The following is a 22,076-nucleotide window of genomic DNA, read 5'->3' as shown; positions in this document are numbered from 1 at the left end:
ACTTTGAATAATTCTTTCTTTAATTTTTCACGCTTTCGAACTAATTCACACAATAATCGTGCACGTTCCAAGTCTTGACGTAAACATTGCCAATATTTAAGCTGACGATATAATTCTTCTCGTAATTCACTATCATGCGTGGGGGAAGAAGAATGTTCGCTGAGCGGTGGCGGTCTGGACTGTGGATGAGAACTTTGCAGTCTTCTAAGAAGCGGGACACCATTCCTGTATTGTCGCTTTAATGTCCAATAAGCAATGAGACGTTGTATTAGTTGACTCCTCTTTGGTATTCCTTCAGCTAAACTGATTGAGAAATTTAATACATTAAAATATTGCTTTGTATTACACAAATTCTATTTAATTACAGATCCATCTCACTTTTTATATAAATATAATAATAATTTTTATTATTATTATTACCTAGCTATTTCTCTGATTCTCTCAGGTGGTATAGTAGGAATAGAAATAACGGGGGCTGACGAACTTTTCTTGTTAGCTATCGCTCTCCTTCTCGCGTCCACAGGATTTGTAGAAGGTTGATAATCGACAGGTGTATGTGTTTCACAATAAGCTGTCTTTTGTACTAACATTGGTTCACCATTGGCAGGTTGCACTGTTCTCATACGCATACACAGACCTGCCTGCTGGGCACAAGTTACATGAAATGCTGCATAGCAGTTGCTCTTATGACACTGAATGCACGCGCCTGCCCCTCTGCGTTTGCATACACAGCACGTGAGTTTCCAACGAGCCTGTGGGATACTCTCTATGCTGTCAATAGGTTCCAGAAATACAGTATTAGCAAATCTAACTTCTGGTATCCATAAAGCGCATACTACATGAGCCCATGTCGCGGTACGATCGGTCTGTTTGAAAGCGCCGCCTCTATTCGGACATAGAACACAGTCCACGGCCCTAGATGGACTCTGCAGACATCTTCTACACAACCATTGTCCTTCAGGTATATATGGTACACCGTAACAATCTTGATGGACGGCAAGATTACACATATCGCAAAACAAGATTGCATTACTATTTTGACATTCTCCATCCATACAGATACAACAGACGGCGTCCTCGTCTGCAGCAATGCCACCTCCGCCATTACTTTGTTGCTGAAAATATGACTCCTTTTCTAATCTGTCCATCAATAATTCAAATGTATCAGGTTCCAATGCAGGTGTTAATCCAGAGGCAAGTCTTCTTTCATTCACAATAGAAAGCCATGCAGTATCTTCCTCATCTAGATCATATTCCACTTCTCCTACATCAAAATAATAATGTTATTTTTGGAATAATATAAATAACAACAGGATATTATAATACATAGAAAACCTAATTTAATATTGTTATAAGATTTTAACATAAGATATTACAATTAAGAGAGATTTTATAACAATATATCAATTACAAGTTATAAATTTGATATAAAGATTATATATATATATATATATATATATATATATATGAGATTTTAATAAATATTAAAGTAAAACTTAAGTATATATATAATGATAAATAATATATTGTAATATATACTATACATAATAATTATAAACACTTTAATATCATAGAACTATCATATCAATTAATATTATAGAATTGCAATATCACAAAAATTGCGAAATAGTATTTACCATCAAGTTCTTCACCACTGCGTTCCATAAATCTAATGTAAGAATTTGGAAGTGATTCGGCTTCTCCTAATTGATCCTCATAACCTTCTATCTCTTTAACTTTAGCAACAGGTAAAGTGCTAAGAATATTTTTGTCTTCTTTTTCCTTTTCCAATAATGCTGCATTAGTTTTTAAACCTTTTTCATCAAGCATACTTGAATCCATGGAAATTATTGGAATTGCATCTGAGATAGCCAACTTAATTGATTTGTTTCCTTCTTCTCCTATAGGATTTACCTTCAAATATTAAAATATATATTAATATAACTGATTCCATACAAAATACTTATTAAAAATATACATATATACAATTATAAGCATAAAACGTTATTTTACTTATGTTACGCATTGTCATTATAAAATAATGATTGAAATTAACGTAGCTGATATTTTCTAAGTTTAATTCGTTAAAGTTTCCCAAATTATTATTTGCATACACTTTAAAAATCAATTGGACATTGAAACAAATAATATTCAAGAAAAATTATATAATTCAATTTTTGCTACTTGTAGCAAAAAGAAAGTTTTAAAGAGAAGAAGTAATATATTCTTATATAAGATAGAAGTGGGTTTAAATTGAGAACTAAGAAATATTTATTCGTACCAAAACAAACTTCGTTGCTTCTTGACTGCTGAGTGTCTCAGTGTTTGTGGGATTCGTGCTTTCATTAGGTACACCCATTCTATTCCTGCCTTTCTTTTTATTAGACTGTGGCGTATTCATCCTCGTTTTAGCTGTAACAAACCCGTATATCTAACACCTGTATCGTCCACCACACAGTTTGAGAACTGTATGTTGCTTTTCGTGTATTTTTTTTTGTTACACACAAAAGCCAAAAGCAAAAGTCCGGTAGATTGGAGGAGGATGCTGGCCCTATTTCTTTCACAATAACGAGAAAAGCTGAATAATAATATTATTATACGGCAATAATACTATTATTGTAGTCTTGTTTTTCTTTATTGAATTGTTTGTCCATTAAGCGATACCACTTGTTGATAAATAATACAATATTTGAACCAATTTGAACGAACGATTATCGCAAAATAACCGCTAAAAAGCGATATTCGCACTTGACCTAACCTAATCTGACGCGTTTTGTTTGATAATTAATTTGTCCAACATGCTTTGATTGGCTGTCTCTGATCGGATTCTAGATACTTTATAGGCTATATTCCAAAATTCACTGCCAGTACTGTCAGCATATCCTTATTCTTGTTGTTCACCGAATACTAGACAAAGATGACAGTACTGGCAGTGAATTTTGGAACACGTTAGTCAACAACCAATCGGCAATCATTGGACAAATCATTCGCTTGTCCCTAGACATAAGTTACTAGACGCATTTTACGTTTCCTTAGTTGTTGCTCTATATGATTGATCTATTTCGTGATTGTCGTTCGGGCGGATTCGTGGTCATTCGCCCGCATATACGGCACCGAGTGCTACGCTCGGTCGGGGTTATGGAGGGGAGAGTGTAAAGGAGATCTAACTTTACGTCAGTCATCAGCAGTATTCGTATCTGCAACTCTGGCAGGCTGGCAGATCCACTTCCTCGTAACCAGAAGAGTTGGGTGTAAGGAGAATTCTCGTCGTAAATGACGTCGTCATCGTCGTCGTTGCCCTCGTCGTCGTGATCGTCCTATCTCGTAATCTCTATCTCTATCCCTCATCTATCGTTCATCTCGCGTATCGCGCCTATTGTGAAATAGTGTGAAACGCGAAGCGCGAGTTTCGTGAAGCAGATTTATTTGCGAGCGAGGTGACCGAATGTTTCGCTGAGAATTATGTGGAATAGTGACGCAGAATTGGGATCGGTCGCGCGTCAAGTCAGCTGACATATTGCGCCCTGCTACACCGCAACAGCCTTCGGTAAGTGTCGCAATCCCAGTGCTCTCTTTCTCTTTCTCTCTCTCTCTCTCTCTCTCTCTCTCTCTCTCTCTCTCTCTCTCTCTACCCCGCGGCTCTACCTGCGAATCGTCTAATGCGAACTATTTTCGGTCCTCGGAATAGTCGTGAGACACACGGATCCACTTCTCCTCTCCCTCGGGGAACGCACGGTGGTACTCGACGTAATTCCCGATCGGAGCGGAGCGCGAGCTCGATTTCACTCGCGCGTACAGCGTCCGCGAGTTACGTGCGTTCTCAACTCCGATCGGGGAGCTGCGTTCGCGGAACGAACGCGTAGGAATAGGAACGTCGACGTGTTAAGTGACCGCGGAGACAGAGAGTGAGACGGACAAAGGAACGACGCAATTTACATCTAAGTGCGTATTCAAGGATGGAAGCCATCGTGTCCCATCGTCTTGCCACCGTGCGTCCGTCGTCCGTCCCTCGGTGCTCTTTGCATGCGCGTGTGGCTAAGCCTCTCTTTCTTTCTCGCGCGTCCCCCCCTCCCTTCCTTCCTTCCTCCCCTCCCTCATTCCCATCTTGTTCTCTTTTTATATCACTTTTTCTCTGTCTCTTTTCTCCACATAGTCGTCTCTCCTTTTTACTGTCCAACTAGACGATGGCAGCGCTTCGATACGATTCGAATCTTTGTATACTAGACGTCACGAATGCCTGCCTATTCTTTATTAAGCAAGCTTCTTTCGAAGAAGAGCAAGATCTTATCGTATTTAACATATATATATGCTGCATGTATAAATACACACCCATACGCATGCAAGAGATAAAGGTCCAATATATTCTACTAATTTATTTGACATGAAATATTTTTCATCTCTCTCACACAAGATAATTTAAAGTGACATATATCTCAAACATATTAGCTGACCATATTTGTCAAGTAATTTATCAATATTTAGACATGCGATGCGCGTTTTTTATAAAGAATGTCTTCTTCCTTTTCTCTCTCTCTCTCTCTCTCTCTCTCTCTCTCTCTATCATTTATCTGATAACGGGTTTACTGTACGTTTACGCACTCTTACGCTATCCTCCCTCCTCCTTCTCCGAATGTCCGTCGTCGACGTACTTCCCTTCAGGTGTCCCTTCAGGCATTTTTCTCCCACCCTCTCTCCACGCCCTCCCCCGTACGTACCACGTTGTTTACAATCTTTCTTCTGGCCCTCGGCGAGAAATCGCGAATCGCGCCCGTTCCAGCTGCTCCCGAGACACGACTCGCTCGAGACGAAAGCCCACGATCCACGATCGGTGTCGAACGGAACTCTCGCCACCGTATTTTCCAACCGAACAAACGTAGCGCGCTTTCATATGTAACGCGTCTCTGCCGTCGCCTTATCAGGAATAATTTCTCGTATCTATCGCACTTCCTCTGCCGCGTTTCTTCTACGCGTCTTTACCTGACCTGACCTGACCGCTCGCTCTGACCGCCAGCCGTTCGCATCCACGTCATTACACCCTTTGAAGCTCGAGCCTTGTGAAATAAAATTTACCGAAAGAATCGTTCATATATAAACGATGTCGTGTAATAAATGTGCGAGCTCTTTGAGGCAAATCATTTACAAAGTTTATTCTTTTATTCGCTTGAGTTATTAATTATATTTGTGCAAAAAAAACCAGCGATATTTTTTACCGTATCTCAAAAATTATTTCTTTATTCTTGCGTAAGTATTTACAAGTATCGACAGGTTTTAAGAATGATTTTTATTTAGAATAATTAAAATCGACTTTATCGGAATTATGAGATATTTTAAAATTACTATATATCTACGTATATATAACTATAGATAGCGAAGAATTAACTTGAAAAGTAATTATTATTTTAATGACAAGGTGTAGATTGTTGTTTATCTGACGTTAAAAATTATGCTGATGCATTGAGTTCTCAAATGTGAAAATGAATAACGCGATCTATTCTTTTACTTTTGATCGAGTATATATTTTTTAGAAATATTTAATCTGTCAATTATCGAAATATTTAATGTTGAAAATTCAAATCAAAATCAAATTTTTTATAAGGCGTAAAATTTGCCAGGACATTCCACAGTATTACATCAACATCCTGCACAAGTTGTCTATTTTTTTATACACCTAGATTAGAAGGCTCGCCGGACGAGTTTAATAAATGCGCCTCCTTTCCTTGCTGCAAGCTTGCCTTCAGACAAGTATATTCGCATCTTAGTTTACATCGCCGTTAACGTCACTCGCGATGTACTATTTTGCTGTATCTTACAAGTTTTTTTTATAGTCATTGTAACGGATCATCGCGAGCGATAATGAATTCCGCGTCCCCTCCGCGCGCTTTCTATCTATATCTATAGATGTATCAAGATCAATATATTCTTTGTATCTATGATCCAGCTCAACTTACCTATCTTACTTTAATAAGTCTTAATATATATGACCGTTGAATATCAAAGTCTTGTTCACTTCCTCCATTTCTACGCATATTTCGCATATTTCTGTCTCGTGTACAATGCATTACAATATTTTCTATTTCTTTTTCTAAATTTGTAGATTTTAGTCTTTAATTCTTTTGATTTTATTTTATTTCAAACACAAACATTTTTTGTATAACATCTAATAAATAATTTTGTGCATAATATCTTTTTATTGTTGATAAAATATTTTCCATCAATAACAAAGATATTGTTCGATTTTTTTAAACAAAGACTTAAAATGAGTCAAAAGTGATAATCTATATCTCGCAGTAACTATATTGACGATTTATATAAGTCTTTCTTATTTTTTATCTTAATTATTTCATAATCAAGTATCTGTTAACACACAATATACTTGGAATTATAAAGAACATGGATCTTTGTTATTTGTATTTATTTACACATGCTGTTCAATCTAATATAAATATAAATCTTTACCGAAATTTTTTAATTCTTGAGACTAAATAATTCTGTAATTAAAAAATGTTCCATTATGTCGCATCAATATTTAATAGGAGATTGTCCGTTTAATGCATAATCAGATTCTTCCTCAATGAATTGTTGAATCTGTTTGAACATTTAACAATCATTACACCGCTTAGTTTCGTTTCTAGTATTTATAGCTTGAGGTATGTGACGTCTGATACATCCTGTATACAACTACGAGTGACAATTAACGTTGGATCTCACGTTGCAGTTAGCGTTTCTAAATTTACCACTCATCTATACTTTGTTTCATTAAGAAATCTCTTTTAAGAGATCTGTTAGAGATAATAATAAATGTATCTTCAACCACACCTTTTTTCTTCTCTCTGGTTCTCTCTTCTTTTCATTCCATATGTTCTTCTTCCTTTAAATTCTTAAGCCTCATCTGCAATAAGAATTGTAATAAAAGAGTATAAGTGAGATCATATATAACGTGCAACTCTGCTATCATTTAATTGTAGTTATAAAATATAGTCTTTTGACAAACTACTACTGTCTTTATAATAATATCCGTCTATTAAAAATTACTTTAATATGCAATCTACATACTAGATCTACACACTAGGTAAAATTACATATATTATAAAAATGAGATATTAACTTTATTAAACAACTATTACTGTTAAATAAAATATAGACTGTTATTTAACTCAAGCTAACTGGATGTTCTTTCTCTAGATCATAGCTATATTATGTACAGAGAGAAATGACGTCGAGAGAATCGGCGCAAATTTGTGCACCGCGAGGTTCTCCAATTGATCGTCTTGATTGATATAAGCATGCTATACAGGATGTTACGAAATAATCATTACAATCGTGCGGAATTGATAGTACCTATCGAAATACGTGAAATGACTAATAGTCTGTTTCGACATAACGTCACTTATCAACTTTAATCTTAATTTAACCAGTTTTTTATTCGCTTTCAAAATTGAAAAGAGAAAGAACAAAGAGTAAGTTAAAATATATAATGTAACTTAAACGATATTATAGCGGCTATTAATAACGTAATTGTAAAAATCAATTGTTACTAAAATATGCATAATAGTATTCACAATAAACGGTTTATCAATACTTATTAGGAATAAATACTCTCATGACCCATTTCTATTATAAAATGTGCTACAAATTATGAAATGTGTGACGATATATGCAATACTATATTATTTCAAGCATTCAGCGTATTGTGAAGATTTTTTTTAGATTTCTAAAGAAAGAAAAAGAGATAAAAATTATATATAATTTTAGCAAACTTTTTTTTCTCTTTAGTATATATTAGCCAGTTATTGTACTTTTTGACATTTCAAACAGTTCGGTCTAAGGATCTTTAAATAAAGCATCCATATTTTTAAACAACAAAGATAGTTTGTGTCAAACAACTTATACAGTCCTAGGAATTATAAATCATTCCTGAGGTTAAGTAATAAGCATTTACATAATTACGATTCATTGAAAAAAAAAAAAAAAAATTAAAAGGAGGGCTTTGGTCTCTAGAATATTTCTAGATCTTGAAGTAAAGAACCTCACACTAAACAAAATTCATTTCTTTTCATCTTTTGTATGTTGTGACTCTCTATTGCTTTTCCTTTTGTACTACATTTCATATCTCATTTCTTTATCTCTCGGCTCTTTTACTCTCATTGTCAGCGGCGGCGTTCACGCACGCACGCACGCGCGTGCCGCGCGTGCGCACGCGGTCCGCTCCGGGTACACGCGCGGCGGACGAAGGGACTTTTGCCTCTCTGGGACAATGTACTCTCCGCGCGCGCGCGCGCGTAAACGTGAAAGTTGCGGTAAGGCCTTCACGAGGTTCGACCACGTTCGATGCGTCCGAGGTAGGCTAGATAGAGACGCAGGTTTTAGGAATGGCCACGTTAAAAAAAGAATTGCACCGCTGCCTTTCTTAATTTAAAAATCAGGGGACAATTGGAGTCGACTTATCGACGAGGCACGACCAACACTATTCAAAAGTATTCATATCGAATGGTATCAGAGATTAATTTGCAATTATATGTAATTTTTAAATTAGGATTTTTTTTTTATAATTAAGACACATTTAAGATTTAAATTAAATGTTGAGATGTGAATAAAGTATGGATTATTAAAAGCGAAAGAAAGATGTAATGATGTTTTTGTTTTTTTAAATGTTGATATTTTCTAATAATATTCTAATTATTTAGTTTCGATATTCCTTTTCACTGTCGATACGCGTTTTCTATATTGACATTATATTTCTTTATCAGTACCTTCTGCGATATCAGTATTAATATTCTTTTTAACATTCACATACACTCTCCATTAATAATATCTTGCAGCGTAAATATTAGTAAAAATCTCGATGGTCTGCGGTGTATTACTAATTGGAAACTTTGCCGGACGGATCGACAATAGCGCGCACGTCCTTGCTTATCACGCATGCGAACGCGGCGCTATGGCGCCGTCCGCGTCCGGAGCCACGAAATGAATATGAATCATCATCTCTCGATCGGCGTGAGTGCGCGAAAAATGTGGGACGACCGCATCGTGGATGCGCGCGCACACGTGCACGCGATATTTTGTTCCGCCGCGCGTTTCCGCGTGCGCGTGATCTACGAGTGACTTTGCGCGGCCTCCAACAAATCGCGTATCTTCCGGAGCGCGAATCCACGCGGAGAATATAATATCGCATACAATGTCGAGTGTATTTCGAGTCGCGAGTAGATTTTCAGTCTCGTCAATAGACAGCTGTCCAGCTGTGCCATCAGTGTGGGAGCTGTAATAAGAGAGAAAAAAAAGAAACGCTGAATTTTACTATAATTTATTGAGTAGCAGTAAGTGGGTGATTCTCAGTTGGTTTTTTTTTTTTTTTTTTCTATTACATATATTGTACGAGATATGATTGTTATCTCTTTGTTAATGAAAATGAGCTTTCGGACGCGTTCTGTGGAATTAATTTCGATGCGATATCAAAATACAAGCGAGATGGAAGAAATAAAGATAAATCTAATCGTCGTTTAAACAGAGAAAGTCGATTTGAACAAAATATTGATGTTTTTTCCGTATCCGTGATCTCGTCACGCTCGAATTGTATCGTGTTCGTTTGTTACACTTGTAACGTCGCCTTTGACTTTGAGATTGAATCCTGGATTTGTTTCGCAAGAGAGATTAGTTCGGAAAACTCATTCTGCGTATCGGAAAGTTAACGCTTTCCAACGCAAATTTATCGCAAATTTATCTGCATTTTCTGAATGACCAGAGTTTCTGATTTCGTATGAAATAATAAGAGCTTCTGTGTGTCCAATCTCGACATAAATATAGCAAGTTTTCACTGATCTCTGTTGTGTAATTGCATAGATTTGAAAAGAGCAGTCGGTCCTTTCTCTTTTTTTCACGCTCTATTATCGAATAAGTGCAATCACATACGAAGAAATACACACAGTTAAAAACTATACCACCGACAATATTAGCGTCTAAACACGGACTCAAGCAACACTTTTAGTTTCGTGGCCTTTACCTGCTCCTGCTCTAAATTTAGCCCTTGTACACAGGGCAAGGAACACTAGTTCTCAAAGAGAACCCGCTGGTTCTCAGAAATATGCGTATCCTCCGTATAATCTTTTTAATAAAAAATTTTTTTTTTCTTTACTTTACATAATAATATAATTAGATCTACATTTGTCCGATTTTCAGAGAGCTTATATCGTCACGAATTAATCTACTTATTCTCTTTGATACGATATCTTTCACATTCTTTGTCGAAATTATTTCTCATTCGAAATGAAATTGCATCTTTCATTAGATGTTACAATCAGATTAATAATATGATTCGAGAAGAATTGATACAATTTCTTAATAAATTCGGATTTGTTGTATGCATGTGCAAAAATGATATGTTTATTTTATTATTTAATATAGAAATAAAATTTGTAAACGCTTTTAATTATGGTTAAAATATAATTTTATAACATATCAACGCTTGGACGTCAGATCGCAGAAGTGAGTTAAGTTTTGTTGAATTCCTCTTGTTTCCATTGTTCGTCGTGGTCATTGGAATAAAGGATTCCAAAGGTTGTGACTTATGATTGGGCTCTTCCGAAATCAGAGATATTCCTGTATGATAAAGGCGGTGGCGGCGGCGCTGGTGTAAGCCCGACCATACGACTTTGCGAAGGTCGAACAACCGTCCAACGCGTTAGCAGCCATTGTGGGAAAGGTCGTTTACTCCGCCGAGTAAACAAAAGCTTATGAATCTGACGTATTTCACGGTGCGAGTCTTCCGTGCCTTTATTCGTTACTGTGCTCTTTTTTGGTTTCATGGTGTCAATTGTCACCGAACGAACATATTCTCTGATTAAACGGCTCTGATTGAATTATCGATCTTAATTGGATTAATTGAATAAAAAGATGCGAATAACTTTTGCATCTTTACATCTTCAAATCTAGAAATATATACAAAGATACATCTGATTTTAAATTAATTCGCCGAGCTTGGCAAGCTTCTTTAACAAATTTTGATAGATTGATTTTTCTCAATTAAAAATTGGAATGGAAACGTCTTTCAGCACAGCCTTTTCATCGTCATTACCACCTACTTTGTACCCACATCCGAGCGAAAGATCTCACTTTATCTTTTACGTTATATATTTCAATCGATAGGCGCTCTCGCTCTCTCTTGCCTGACGTCACACACACAGACACACACAAACACACACATTCTCTTTTTATTTCAACTTATTAAGATCAACGTTAAGGTCGCGCACGCGTTGCACCTTTAACACGTTAATGAACATTCCGAAGAGTGAAAGTTTGGAAAAGAGAACACTATCGAATTTCGAAAGGTAAAAAGTTAGGGAAAGAACAAGATATTCTAGAACATGAATGAAGAAGCGACCGAATCATCGTGTCATAACACGAACTTTACCATGACTCTCACTTACTTGATGACGCACACATGTAGCTTCCTTTATTCCAATTATTTCCGCCTTCCACACAAAGTGAATATTTTTCTAAACTGCTGGTTGTAATTCATTGCAAAGCTGTGTCACGCTCACGGGTAATATAATAATATACAGCAGAAATATTTTTGTATATTATTCAAGTAATGCAGATAATTTTGTCTTTTGATTTTTTGAAAGGTTCTTCTTGATCAATTTTTAATTAAAAATACTCCCTTGTGCAACGCGCGTCACAAAGGCAATATAGAATTTACCACAGATTATACATATTTGTAAACTGAATAAGTAATTTACGGACAAAAACCCACCAGGCAAGCGATATAGGAAATGCGTGTGCGTCATTGTTATCCGCGCAGTATGAGTCAAATATGTATGTGCGGGTAGTAAAAGAAGCTCGGCGTTGACAATTCATCTTACGGTGAAGTGAATCGAATGTGGGCAATTAAGTATGTGTAGACTATATCGTGTCGACTTTCCTTAGAACTACTCACGATTACTTCGGCCTTGCTACGGTATTGCCTCTTTCCTCATTAAGACGAAGAAGTTTACCACATACTTATAACTGATGACGACGTAGCTATGACGTGGCTAGTAAGAATAATGTTAAAGCTATTGTCTTGCTTAAGAATTATTTTTATGAAAGAGAAGTTACGGAGAAACTCGAGCTTTTAATTTCATCAAAAGGAAAAGAAATGTAGAAATATTTTCTTATACATGCTTTCTTTGTCAGTGTAATATATATATATATATATATATATATAATAAAAAGAAGAAAAACATAGAATAAATAAACTAGAAAGATAAAAGAGAATAAAAGGTTCTGTAAATTCTTAATTAAAAATCATTCTACTCCATATACGTGTTCTACACATTTGATATCGATGTGACGTCGCAGCTGTCAAAATTTCACGTGCTGCGTCTGTGCTGTTTATCAAGGAGCATAAGTGGGGTAAAAGTCCGATTAAGCTGTCCGATTAAGAATCCAAGTGGAAAGTGGGGGAAAGAATTACTTTTCTGCGAATCGTGCAAACCATTGATATTTACGCGTTTATATCCTCACACATATATGCTATATGTGTAATCTATAAAATAAAAATAATAAATATATAATTTCCTGTATATATAAAATGTTTATAATCTTTCACACAACACTGTTTTTAATATTTTTTAATATTTTTTAATATGACGCTTATTAACTCTTTATACAATATTTATTATTCTTTTTTTTTTTTTTTTTTTTTTTTAATATCGTTTAAGCACTACCCGTTTGCGGAGAAAGCGAGAGAGCGGAGCGCATTTTGTCAAAGCTAACAATCCTCGCAAACGGACGACTCAGTCGAGGTGATCGCGTGTCCGGTGCAATTTTATTCCACGATGTTTGTCTCTCATGGCGTAGAATAATACCGTTTTCGTGGCAGCGGTGCAAATTACACGAGCGTGGCACGACGAACGTGAGATGGAAAAGTCAGCGCGTCGTGCCACCTGTCCGTTCCATCGTCGCGTGTGACGTAGGAGTGTGCATTGGAACCCTACCTCTTACGTAGGGTTTAATCAACGGACCTCGTGATACTAGAAAACGTGTAGGGGCATCGCGAGCGCGTGTGTGCCCTCCGCTTCCCCCGCTTCCCCCCCCCTCTTAACCCCTTCTCCTCCGTTATCCTCGTATTATCATCTCACTTCAGTACTGCCCGTCGCTGACCACTGCAACGTTTATGCATGCAGCTGTTCTGACGTTCGATCCCGTAGTCTCTCTTAAACGAATGAGTCTAACGACAAGTCTGTCTTGCATACATGCATGCTGTGTAAATTTTTTTATTGTGACAATAACGAAAAAGAAACGGTCGTGTATGCGAAGAATAAATAATTTCACTTATGCAGTTAAAGACTATATAGGACGAGGATGTGCTTTTTGTCGAAAAAAAACGTGTTTTTAAGTTTTAAACTTGCTCAAAATTGGATTTTTTTTTAATAGGCGACGAAACATGATTATTAAATGTTATTTATTATCATTGATATTATCATTTATTGAATATTTTTCTTTCTTCAAAACTGCATATCTTATATTTTATAAATGCTTATGTAACTATGTATAATGATAATTCACGAATATATGTATTGTATATAATAGTTGAACAGTTTTTTTTAAGTTGTTTTATTCATGTGAGAAAGTATATGGTCGCACATAAGTCATCTGGGCTTTTTGAACAATCTGATTAAACGAACACATGCGATTGCGGAAGCATGGTAGTTAAATTTTATGTAAATGATACTTATCAGAACCTAATAAAAATTTTTCTTCTTAATATCTGATGCAATTAATGCTGATGTTTACTCGGGCACAAGAAACTGTATTTACACATTTCGTATTTTTCTAATTGTTTGAGATAATTTTGCGTTTCTGATTGCATTCAAGATCATTTTGCGTTATAAATAAATTTCTTTATAACGTAATATGTATTCGTATAATGTTATATGCATCTTGGAGTGAAGTTTTCATTTTAAAAGATATTTATATTTTTTAAAAGACTTTGAATTTTTTATACAATAGTTTCAAGTTTAATCAATGAAATAAAATTATTTTGTTTATGAACATTTTTATACGTTTATTGTGGCACGAGTATTACTTGCTATTAATCAATTGCTTATTTTATTTTTTTAATAACATTATACATATGTATATGTATAAGAAACGAAAATGATATATTTCAATATATAATTTATAATTCGCTCAATTATACTCGATATCTATAAAAATTCGCAACGAAACATATATTTTCGACACTATTTTATGATTTTATACATTCACGTTTTAATAACTTTTTTCCGATCGAGACGGTTGACCCAATTTTTAACCTCCTCTGACCCCTTATAACCGATAAGAGAGAAAGAGGTACCATTTGATTCAAATAAAGATACTCTATATCCGAGAACAATTTTAGTCGAATAATTTTAGTATAATAAAATCAAATCTTGGAAAATAAATCGATGGTTTTATTAATCTCATCTTTAATTTTCTTTTTAAGCTCTGTTTACAAATATAATTGATTGTTACGTAATTTGTACGTAATAAGAAAATAAAATTTAATTTTGAAAAAAAATGGAATTTGAAATAAGATTACTGCATATTAATATAAAATTTAGAAGAAAATGGACCTGATATTGAAAGTATAAAAAATAATATTTTGACGTTTGTGTTGCAAATTTTTTAAAATCCAACATTAAATATTTCGATAATTAAATTTTAAATTGCAGTTCACAAACAGTCACTTTCAATCTTTTATGATTTTAAAATTATTGATGACTCGTGACATATTTCTCGAGTTTAGATAAGATTTCCAATTGGTCCCACAAAATCAATCGTTAAAATTAAGGTCAGGGTTTCTGGAAAACGTTATATAAACACACACACACATATATATATATATAGAAAATATTACGAAAATCACACATAGATACGAGAATATAACTGTTACATGTGTTACTAATATAATGTAAGTCGCATGAATCTTGTGAAATTAATTCGCAAGAAAAATGTCTTGCTTCCGCTCCTTGATTGATCCATAAACTCAGCATCTTAAATTTCCATTAATCGTGCTTAAAAGTAATTATTAAGATTTAAATATACTCTCAATCTCTCTTCAGCTAATGAATTTGATTATAATAAATTTATATATCACATTTTCAGATATACTCTTATTCTCTCTTCTCAATTAGACTAACACTAATAATAAAACAGATCGATGACCCAACTAGCAATTTAAATATTCTACTTAATCCTATCTAAAGAGCAGTCTAAAAAAGATTAGATTAGATGAACTATTCTTTTGTAATGTATATAAACCAAATTACTATCTGACATTTTCCACATCTAATCGTTAAACCGTATTTTATTAATTTTAAATCAAATAAATTCTTATTTATACAAACTTTATAATTAATAATATATTTTAGCCATAAATAATATATGTATATATTATTACTATATATATATATATATATATATATATATATATTATACTATCACCTTGTCTGTGTAAAGGCATAAAATAATAAATTTATATATATATTCTGAAACATCTCGTACAACTACGATGACGTACGATAATACGAAAAGATAGATTTACAGCTTCATCGATCGGATTGAATCGAGATTAATCGAGAGCGATCGAAAAGCGCCTCGCGCTCGAAATCGTGAGACTGGACGCGTACGAAAATGTTGACGTAGAAATTGCCAGCGAAGGAATCGGTGATCGGGAGAAAGCGCGTTCTCGCGAGACACCCCTTATATATACCGAGAGTTTAAGTTCCGTGTTCATGATCGCGTCGTGATGCGCCGTCGCGTTCACCGCATTCGCCGCAGCCGCAGCCGCAGCCGCAGGCCGTCGCCGTCGTCGTCGTCGTCGTCGCTTACGCGTCCGCCCAAAAGCCAGCGCGCCTCTGATCCGTCGATCGCCATCATGAAAACATTCGCCCGTCGTTATCGTTGTTTCTCCTCCGTCCTTGCGGGCACCGCGGATTGAAGCAATATCGAGCGTTGCGGGCCGGGAAGTCGTGCGAGTGCACGCAGCACACGTAGCTTCGAAACCTCTTTTTAATTCACCGCCTGGCTACGAGCGCCTTGGTGGGAACGCGAAGTGAAGGCTGCTCCATTCCGTCGCGATTTCGCGTGCCGCGCAAAGTGCGCGGCGATAGAGATTATAAAACGAGAGCGAGCCACCGCGACGCGGGAGAAAGAGACGGCCGATTCTCTCTTTCTCTTCACGCGGTCCCTATTGTGCGCGGGGTGTATTCGCGAGTCCGCGATAAGGATACGGCTGCCGTTACTTAAATGCCTCGCACAAATTCCTACTCCATGTTGTGCATCGGTTGCGACACGGCTGCGTGTTGGAAAGTGAGTACTAATATCACGCTGCGCGATCACGCCTCTCTCGTCGGGCTATCGCGCGGCGGAAAAAAAAAAATCAGATCGCCAAGATGACGTAGTAAAAATTCCTAGGAATTATTTCCTCTCGTCTCTCGCGCTCTCTCTTTCTCTCTCTCTCTGTCTTCTCGCTCGCTCTTTCGCTCTCTTCTTTACCGAATTCTTTTTTCTCTCCTTCCCCCCCCCTCTCTCTCTCTCTCTCTCTCTCTCTCTCTCTCTCTCTCTGTCTCGTCTCTTCTTTAGGTTTGGAAACACCGTTTTCCCTTTTCTCCTATTCTCATGTCATTTAGTTTCGATCATTATCGAGTGTCTTGACGTATTAACTTACAAGAGGACAAGTTCCATTGAGAAGATATTTGTGGTCTGACCTTGCATGGCGCAGGAAGTATGATAAATTTATGATACCTTCATTTTTCGTGCTACTTTACAACGTATTAGCTGGTATTTTCAAAAATCCGTCTGTTATTCTTACTCGAAACTCGATCGTTAGGGTTATATTATCTAAGGTTTTTTACATTTTCTCCTTTGTAATTTTTACGTGATTTCTACAGTGGAGTGAGAGAAGAGAGATAACCATGTTAGATAGTCATTCATGCTTCTTTGTCATCAATCAGATAATGGAAAATAATTTTTAAATAAATTAATATAGCGCTATAAACTTTAATTATATAATTTGCAATACTGTTCTTTGTAGTCTCACATTGAATTGACTTTGTTATCTTCAATGTTTTCATATTTGTATAATGTATACTTACAATGTATTCTTTTATATTTTTTTCTTAAAATAATACACATTGTTTATATATTTTTAATTATATATATATATATATAAATAGTAATTTTATAAATACAAGATATAAAAAGTACATATAACATGATAATGTCACATTTACACATGTTTTGTATAAATTTTGATAAGGTTATATTAAATTTTGTAACTGTATAAAATACTTTTCATGTTGATTAGTATTTTATTTTCCATTATTAATTATACATGACTTACTTGTAACAGGTGAGTACATGGTGACACGCGGTTGTAGAGGAGCAATCGGGAAGAGAGCTGCAGCGAAGGACATCTAGTTATCCTGCACCAAGCTGACTGTGACTTTCCACTGTTTCTCAAGCCAGCGGCAATCGCAACTAGGATATTAACAGGAATCTTTTCTTGCTTGAACAAAGAGTGATACTGAAAGACAAGAGTTATGGAACGAGAGTCTAATCCTATGCAAGCCCTGTGTCGCAGTGGCTGTGGATTTTATGGTTCACCGGCTACCGATGGCCTTTGTTCCCTTTGCTATAAGGAAAATTTGAAGAAGAAACAACAACCTCCAGTATCAGCTGCCACCGTACCAACCTCACAGACTGTCTCCAGCAACGCTGGTACGTTGCAAGGCAGTTTTGGTAGTCCTGCAGCTACAGGAACGACGGCCCAACCTACCATTCCTACCATACCTCAGTCAACGTCAGATCTACCCAGTCCCAAAGAAGTAAGTATTTCTATGTCTTTTCTTATAGTTATTTTACACAAGCGTAACATCTTTGTTCTTTCAATTAATTTGCAGAAGGTAGCGCTTATAAGCTGTCCTGAAACCACAAGGTCGTATACATCAAATTGTTTCTAGTCTGTAAAATACAAATTTTGAGAACAGCAAAAAAGGAATATTAAATTATTAGAATAAATTTGACAGAATAATGATGTTTATTACATATTTTAAATCTTTTGCATTATTATGAATTAATGAAAGATGTTTTTGCTTTGAGAGATGGATTGTAACAAGAAATTGCAATATTATCTCTCTCTATGCGCTCTCTATTTTTATTAAAATAGATCATCTGCATTTTAGAAAGAAGATTGTGTAATATATTTAATTATATTAAAATGGTTATTTCTGAAATTATAATGATAAGAACTCATTGAACAATCTGTGATCTGTTTTATATGTATTATTATTTATAATAATTTTAAATATTGTGATATATAAAGAAATATGTACATATAGAGAAACTTATAGCTTTAATGAATAAAGTAGTTAATTTATATGAATTTACATTTTCATAATGTTTTAATATACTGTAAGACTTTTTTTTATTAAATTTGAAAGAGCGGAATATAACAAGAAATTTAAGAAATATAACTATAATAATAAATAATTATTTTTATTGTGCTTATCATAGGTGTTATATTTTTGTCAATCAGGTAAACAGGGAAGATCAGGAAAGTGAAGTAGGTGTAAGCAGTGCAGTAGCTGAAGGCTCATCGGCGAGTAGTGGCGATGTAGACGACTCTTTTGACAGCAAAGAGACTGATAAAGAATCTAAGAAGAAGAAAAATCGTTGTGCTGTATGTCGCAAAAAAGTTGGTTTGACCGGTAAGTGCCAAGTTTTATATACAACATATTATGAATACATTGCGTAAAAGCTTCCAGATTTTTTTGACATAATAATAAATTTTCAGGATTTGAGTGCCGTTGTGGAGGACTATTCTGTGCCGTGCATCGGTACAGTGACAAGCACGATTGCAAATTCGATTACAAAGAAATGGGCGCTCAAGAAATTCGGCGCAACAATCCAGTTGTTGTTGGTGAAAAAGTGCAAAAAATTTGAACTATTTAGTGTGTAGTCGTTGGGAAAATGGTTATTATAACTATATAAACAAACAGAATATTAAAAAAAAAAAACACGAAGAAAACGAGATAAATTATCTGGCAGCTGATTCGCACGTCGAGGGGTGAAACGAGCGAGTGCAAGATCGAGAGAAAGTGAGAGAGTATGAATGTAAGTGAGCGCGTAAGAACGACAGCAAAATTGTTTTGTAGTTGAACTGTCAAGAAAAAGTAGAAAGAAAAATGGAAAAAGAAACGAATATATCAGACAAAACAAATAAACGAAAGATCGCAAATTAGAATGTGTGTGTGTGTATGAGAATGAATGGTTCATAATTGGATGCCAGTGCCATGTAAGTCAGATTTGTCATCTAGTAAGAGAATTTTAATTGAGAATATACCTGGTTACTAACTGCTGCCAGCTTACTACTATTATTATTACCTATTATTATCTTCATGATTATTACGGTTTATATATTATCCTATATATTATGTTTATTAATTTACTTAAATGGAAAATTTGCGAATATATGAAGCTCGTTTTACGTAAAGGCAGAACTCTTGGTGCGGTCAGTCAGTCCAGGGCGTCTTCTTAGCAATTTTGGTTTGTTCTAGAAAAATTTTATACATTATACTGTTTCGTTTATATATCAAAAAATAAATAGGGAATGTTGCTTAGGTAATGGCTGACGTTGATGGGTGATCACAATCTTAGGTTAATAATTATAGTCTAATAATTATTAAGTATATTAGTCTATTGATTCATAAATAATGCAATGAAGTATAAGTAGTACTGTGTGTTTATGTCCAACTTCACGTGAATATAACCAGCAATTATTACTCATTAAATATGTTTCAACCTATATTGCAAATAATTATTTACACTGCGGCCGCAAATCTGGGATTTGTAAATTAAACCCCTCTTTAACGCAATCTTCGATTTTTCTTAGAATATAAATGAATTGTTAATAGTTGAAATTGTCGATTAGTTTACTTGTTTTCTTCTTTTATTTTTTGCTTGTTTTGAGAGTTTTGTAGAATAGCTGCGCGAGGTATTCCGGTGCTGCATAGCAGCACATAATGTAAGAGTAAATGATTAATAAAATGTCTAATGAGAGGCCGGGCATTATATGAACGACAAAGAAAAAAAACTATTAAACGTTTATAAAGTGTGAACGTATATGGACTAAAACCATGCGCGAAGGATATTACATCGATAAAATTTTATAATCCACATACATATTCTCTATTTTTCTTCTCCGCGCTTAAAATTTGTGCCGAAATTTATTTTTTTTTTCTTGTCCGTAAATAGTTATACATATTTGTAAAGCTATAGCATACGTGTGAAAAAAGGTGCTATAGCTGTCCGGTTTTGTTGTATTCTTGTAAAAAGCAAGATATATAGAAGATGATAAAGCAGCGCAAATTATGCTCCATGTGTAAGTCAATTTCTTAAGAACTTTATAAGCGAGTTTTGATTTTTTTTTTTTTTTTTTTTTTTTTTTTTTTTTTTTTTTTGAGGAAAAAGGAAAAAATATAAAAAATATATATACATATATATTGTGGTTTTTCGACGTTATTCCGCATAAAACTAAATAATGTATATTTTTTTCTTTCTCTTATCCTAGGACAAAGCGCTTATATAAATTGTGCTGCCGTTCTTTTATTTCTTATTTTGTAATTAGGACTTGTTCTGTATAAAGTAGTATGTTCTCATTATTCGCCTAAGATTTATTTTTGCGTCGCTTCGAAAAGAATGTGAATAGTAAAAATCTTTTTTATTTTCGATAAATATAAAGCGTTCTGTTAAATGTAATCGTAAGGTCTATCAAGCGCTGATTTTCTTTCTTCAGAATCAAACAAATAACAAATATTACAGTTTTTTCACTACCAAATATTTCACGTATCGCCACCAAAAGTTCTTCAGCCGAAAACGATTTTATTTCTTTGAACGCGTTGCATCGTTACTAAATTTACAAAAAGAAAATGCGATTTAACGATATCTAGAAATTAAGATTGTTAAATGTGGATTTTTCAGTATAATCCCAATAATTTGATATAACATGATTCTTGGCGATTCTTCTTGGAATTCTATAACTTCACATAGACAATATGTATACCTTATGTATCAAGATTCACATCGTCGATGGATCTGTTTTCTATTTCTTTTTGGCGCACTTTTAGGAACGCTATGACGAGAGAAATCAGATTCGTGTATAAAAGACAACGCGCGCACACATGACACATACGCAATACACTGACATATACACACCGATTATCAGTAATATCGGAATGGTTGCCTTCAGGCCTTCATCCTATTTTAGGCATAGCATATTTTTCTAACGTGTATCGCAATATCGGAATAATCTTGCCTAGCGAGAGCGATCGAATGACAGAAAGGAAGAGAAAGAGGGAGAGAGTGAGTGAAAGAATGTGTATACGTGATGGATAGGGATGCTTGAGAGAGTGAGGCAGAAGAATGGATGCACAGGAACATAAATGATTTATAGGAGGTGAGAGAAAAAAAGAAAGAAAAAATAAGAAGAAGATTATCAGCGACGATCGTACTCGGCTGACTATATAAGGACGTAACACGATGCTTGTAATTATTACGATTGATATTAGTACGTTTAAGCTATTAAAAAAAAGTAACATCAACTTTTTAATATATTATATGATTACAATTACCATCCTTTGAAATGCTTTAGACATTTAGGTTTCACGTACGTAAAACGTTAGTGTACTCCCATATGTTCCTCCCTTTTTTCCTTTTCTCTCATCTTTTCTTCATCCATTCTCTTCTTCTTCTTCCTCTCGTCTTCTTCTTCTTCCCAGCCCTTACGGACCTTTTAACAGTTCTAAAACGTTTATAATTATAGTGGACTATATTTATGTATATTTAAAAACAAAATATATATAAATGCATCACCCTTAACGAAGGCCGGCAATCGTTTTTTGTGTGTTCTCGACTACTTTATATAGAACTTTTAACCGGCACCTCTCTCCGAGTTATATTGTAGTTACTGTACAAAAACATCTGAACGTTTAAACGAGGTGCGACCTTATTTTCTCTGTAATGAAAAATTTTTGCTGCAATAAACGGTTTATCTTTTA

The 22,076-nt window shown here is 34.9% G+C and overlaps 2 protein-coding genes across 8 annotated transcripts in view; one reads left to right on the top strand and one right to left on the bottom strand.

Annotated features, from left to right (window-relative positions):
* Positions 1 to 3,769, bottom strand: part of Br140 (bromodomain-containing protein 140) — a 7,831-nt gene extending 4,062 nt beyond the window's left edge. The window contains exons 1-5 of one of the 4 annotated variants that reach the window (XM_072898459.1): positions 3,646 to 3,769; positions 2,282 to 2,412; positions 1,638 to 1,914; positions 421 to 1,264; positions 1 to 303 (exon numbers count right to left, since the gene is read on the bottom strand). In XM_072898459.1, the coding sequence (XP_072754560.1) occupies positions 1 to 303; positions 421 to 1,264; positions 1,638 to 1,914; positions 2,282 to 2,401 (1,544 nt within the window). In that variant the 5' untranslated portion in view covers positions 2,402 to 2,412; positions 3,646 to 3,769. Of the gene's footprint in view, positions 304 to 420; positions 1,265 to 1,637; positions 1,915 to 2,281; positions 2,760 to 3,645 lie in introns of those variants that run through there. The other 3 variants (XM_072898458.1, XM_072898461.1, XM_072898457.1) reach the window with 3 other exon arrangements.
* Positions 3,123 to 22,076, top strand: Drn (zinc finger AN1-type doctor no). Of its 4 annotated transcripts, none has more exons than XM_072898471.1 (4): positions 3,123 to 3,547; positions 17,372 to 17,846; positions 18,557 to 18,728; positions 18,815 to 22,076. In XM_072898471.1, exons 2-4 carry the CDS (start codon positions 17,562 to 17,564, stop codon positions 18,961 to 18,963), a joined length of 606 nt encoding a protein of 201 aa, XP_072754572.1. In that variant the 5' UTR covers positions 3,123 to 3,547; positions 17,372 to 17,561; the 3' UTR covers positions 18,964 to 22,076. The 4 variants fall into 4 exon arrangements, with proteins under 4 accessions (XP_072754572.1, XP_072754576.1, XP_072754573.1 ...); XM_072898475.1 differs by lacking the exon at positions 3,123 to 3,547 and adding an exon at positions 3,807 to 3,942; XM_072898472.1 differs by lacking the exon at positions 3,123 to 3,547 and adding an exon at positions 15,868 to 16,329.

The sequence above is a fragment of the Anoplolepis gracilipes genome, chromosome 8 (assembly GCF_047496725.1).
Source record: "Anoplolepis gracilipes chromosome 8, ASM4749672v1, whole genome shotgun sequence".
Classification (NCBI taxonomy): Eukaryota; Metazoa; Arthropoda; class Insecta; order Hymenoptera; family Formicidae; genus Anoplolepis; species Anoplolepis gracilipes.
This window is presented reverse-complemented; position numbering and strand designations above follow the sequence as displayed.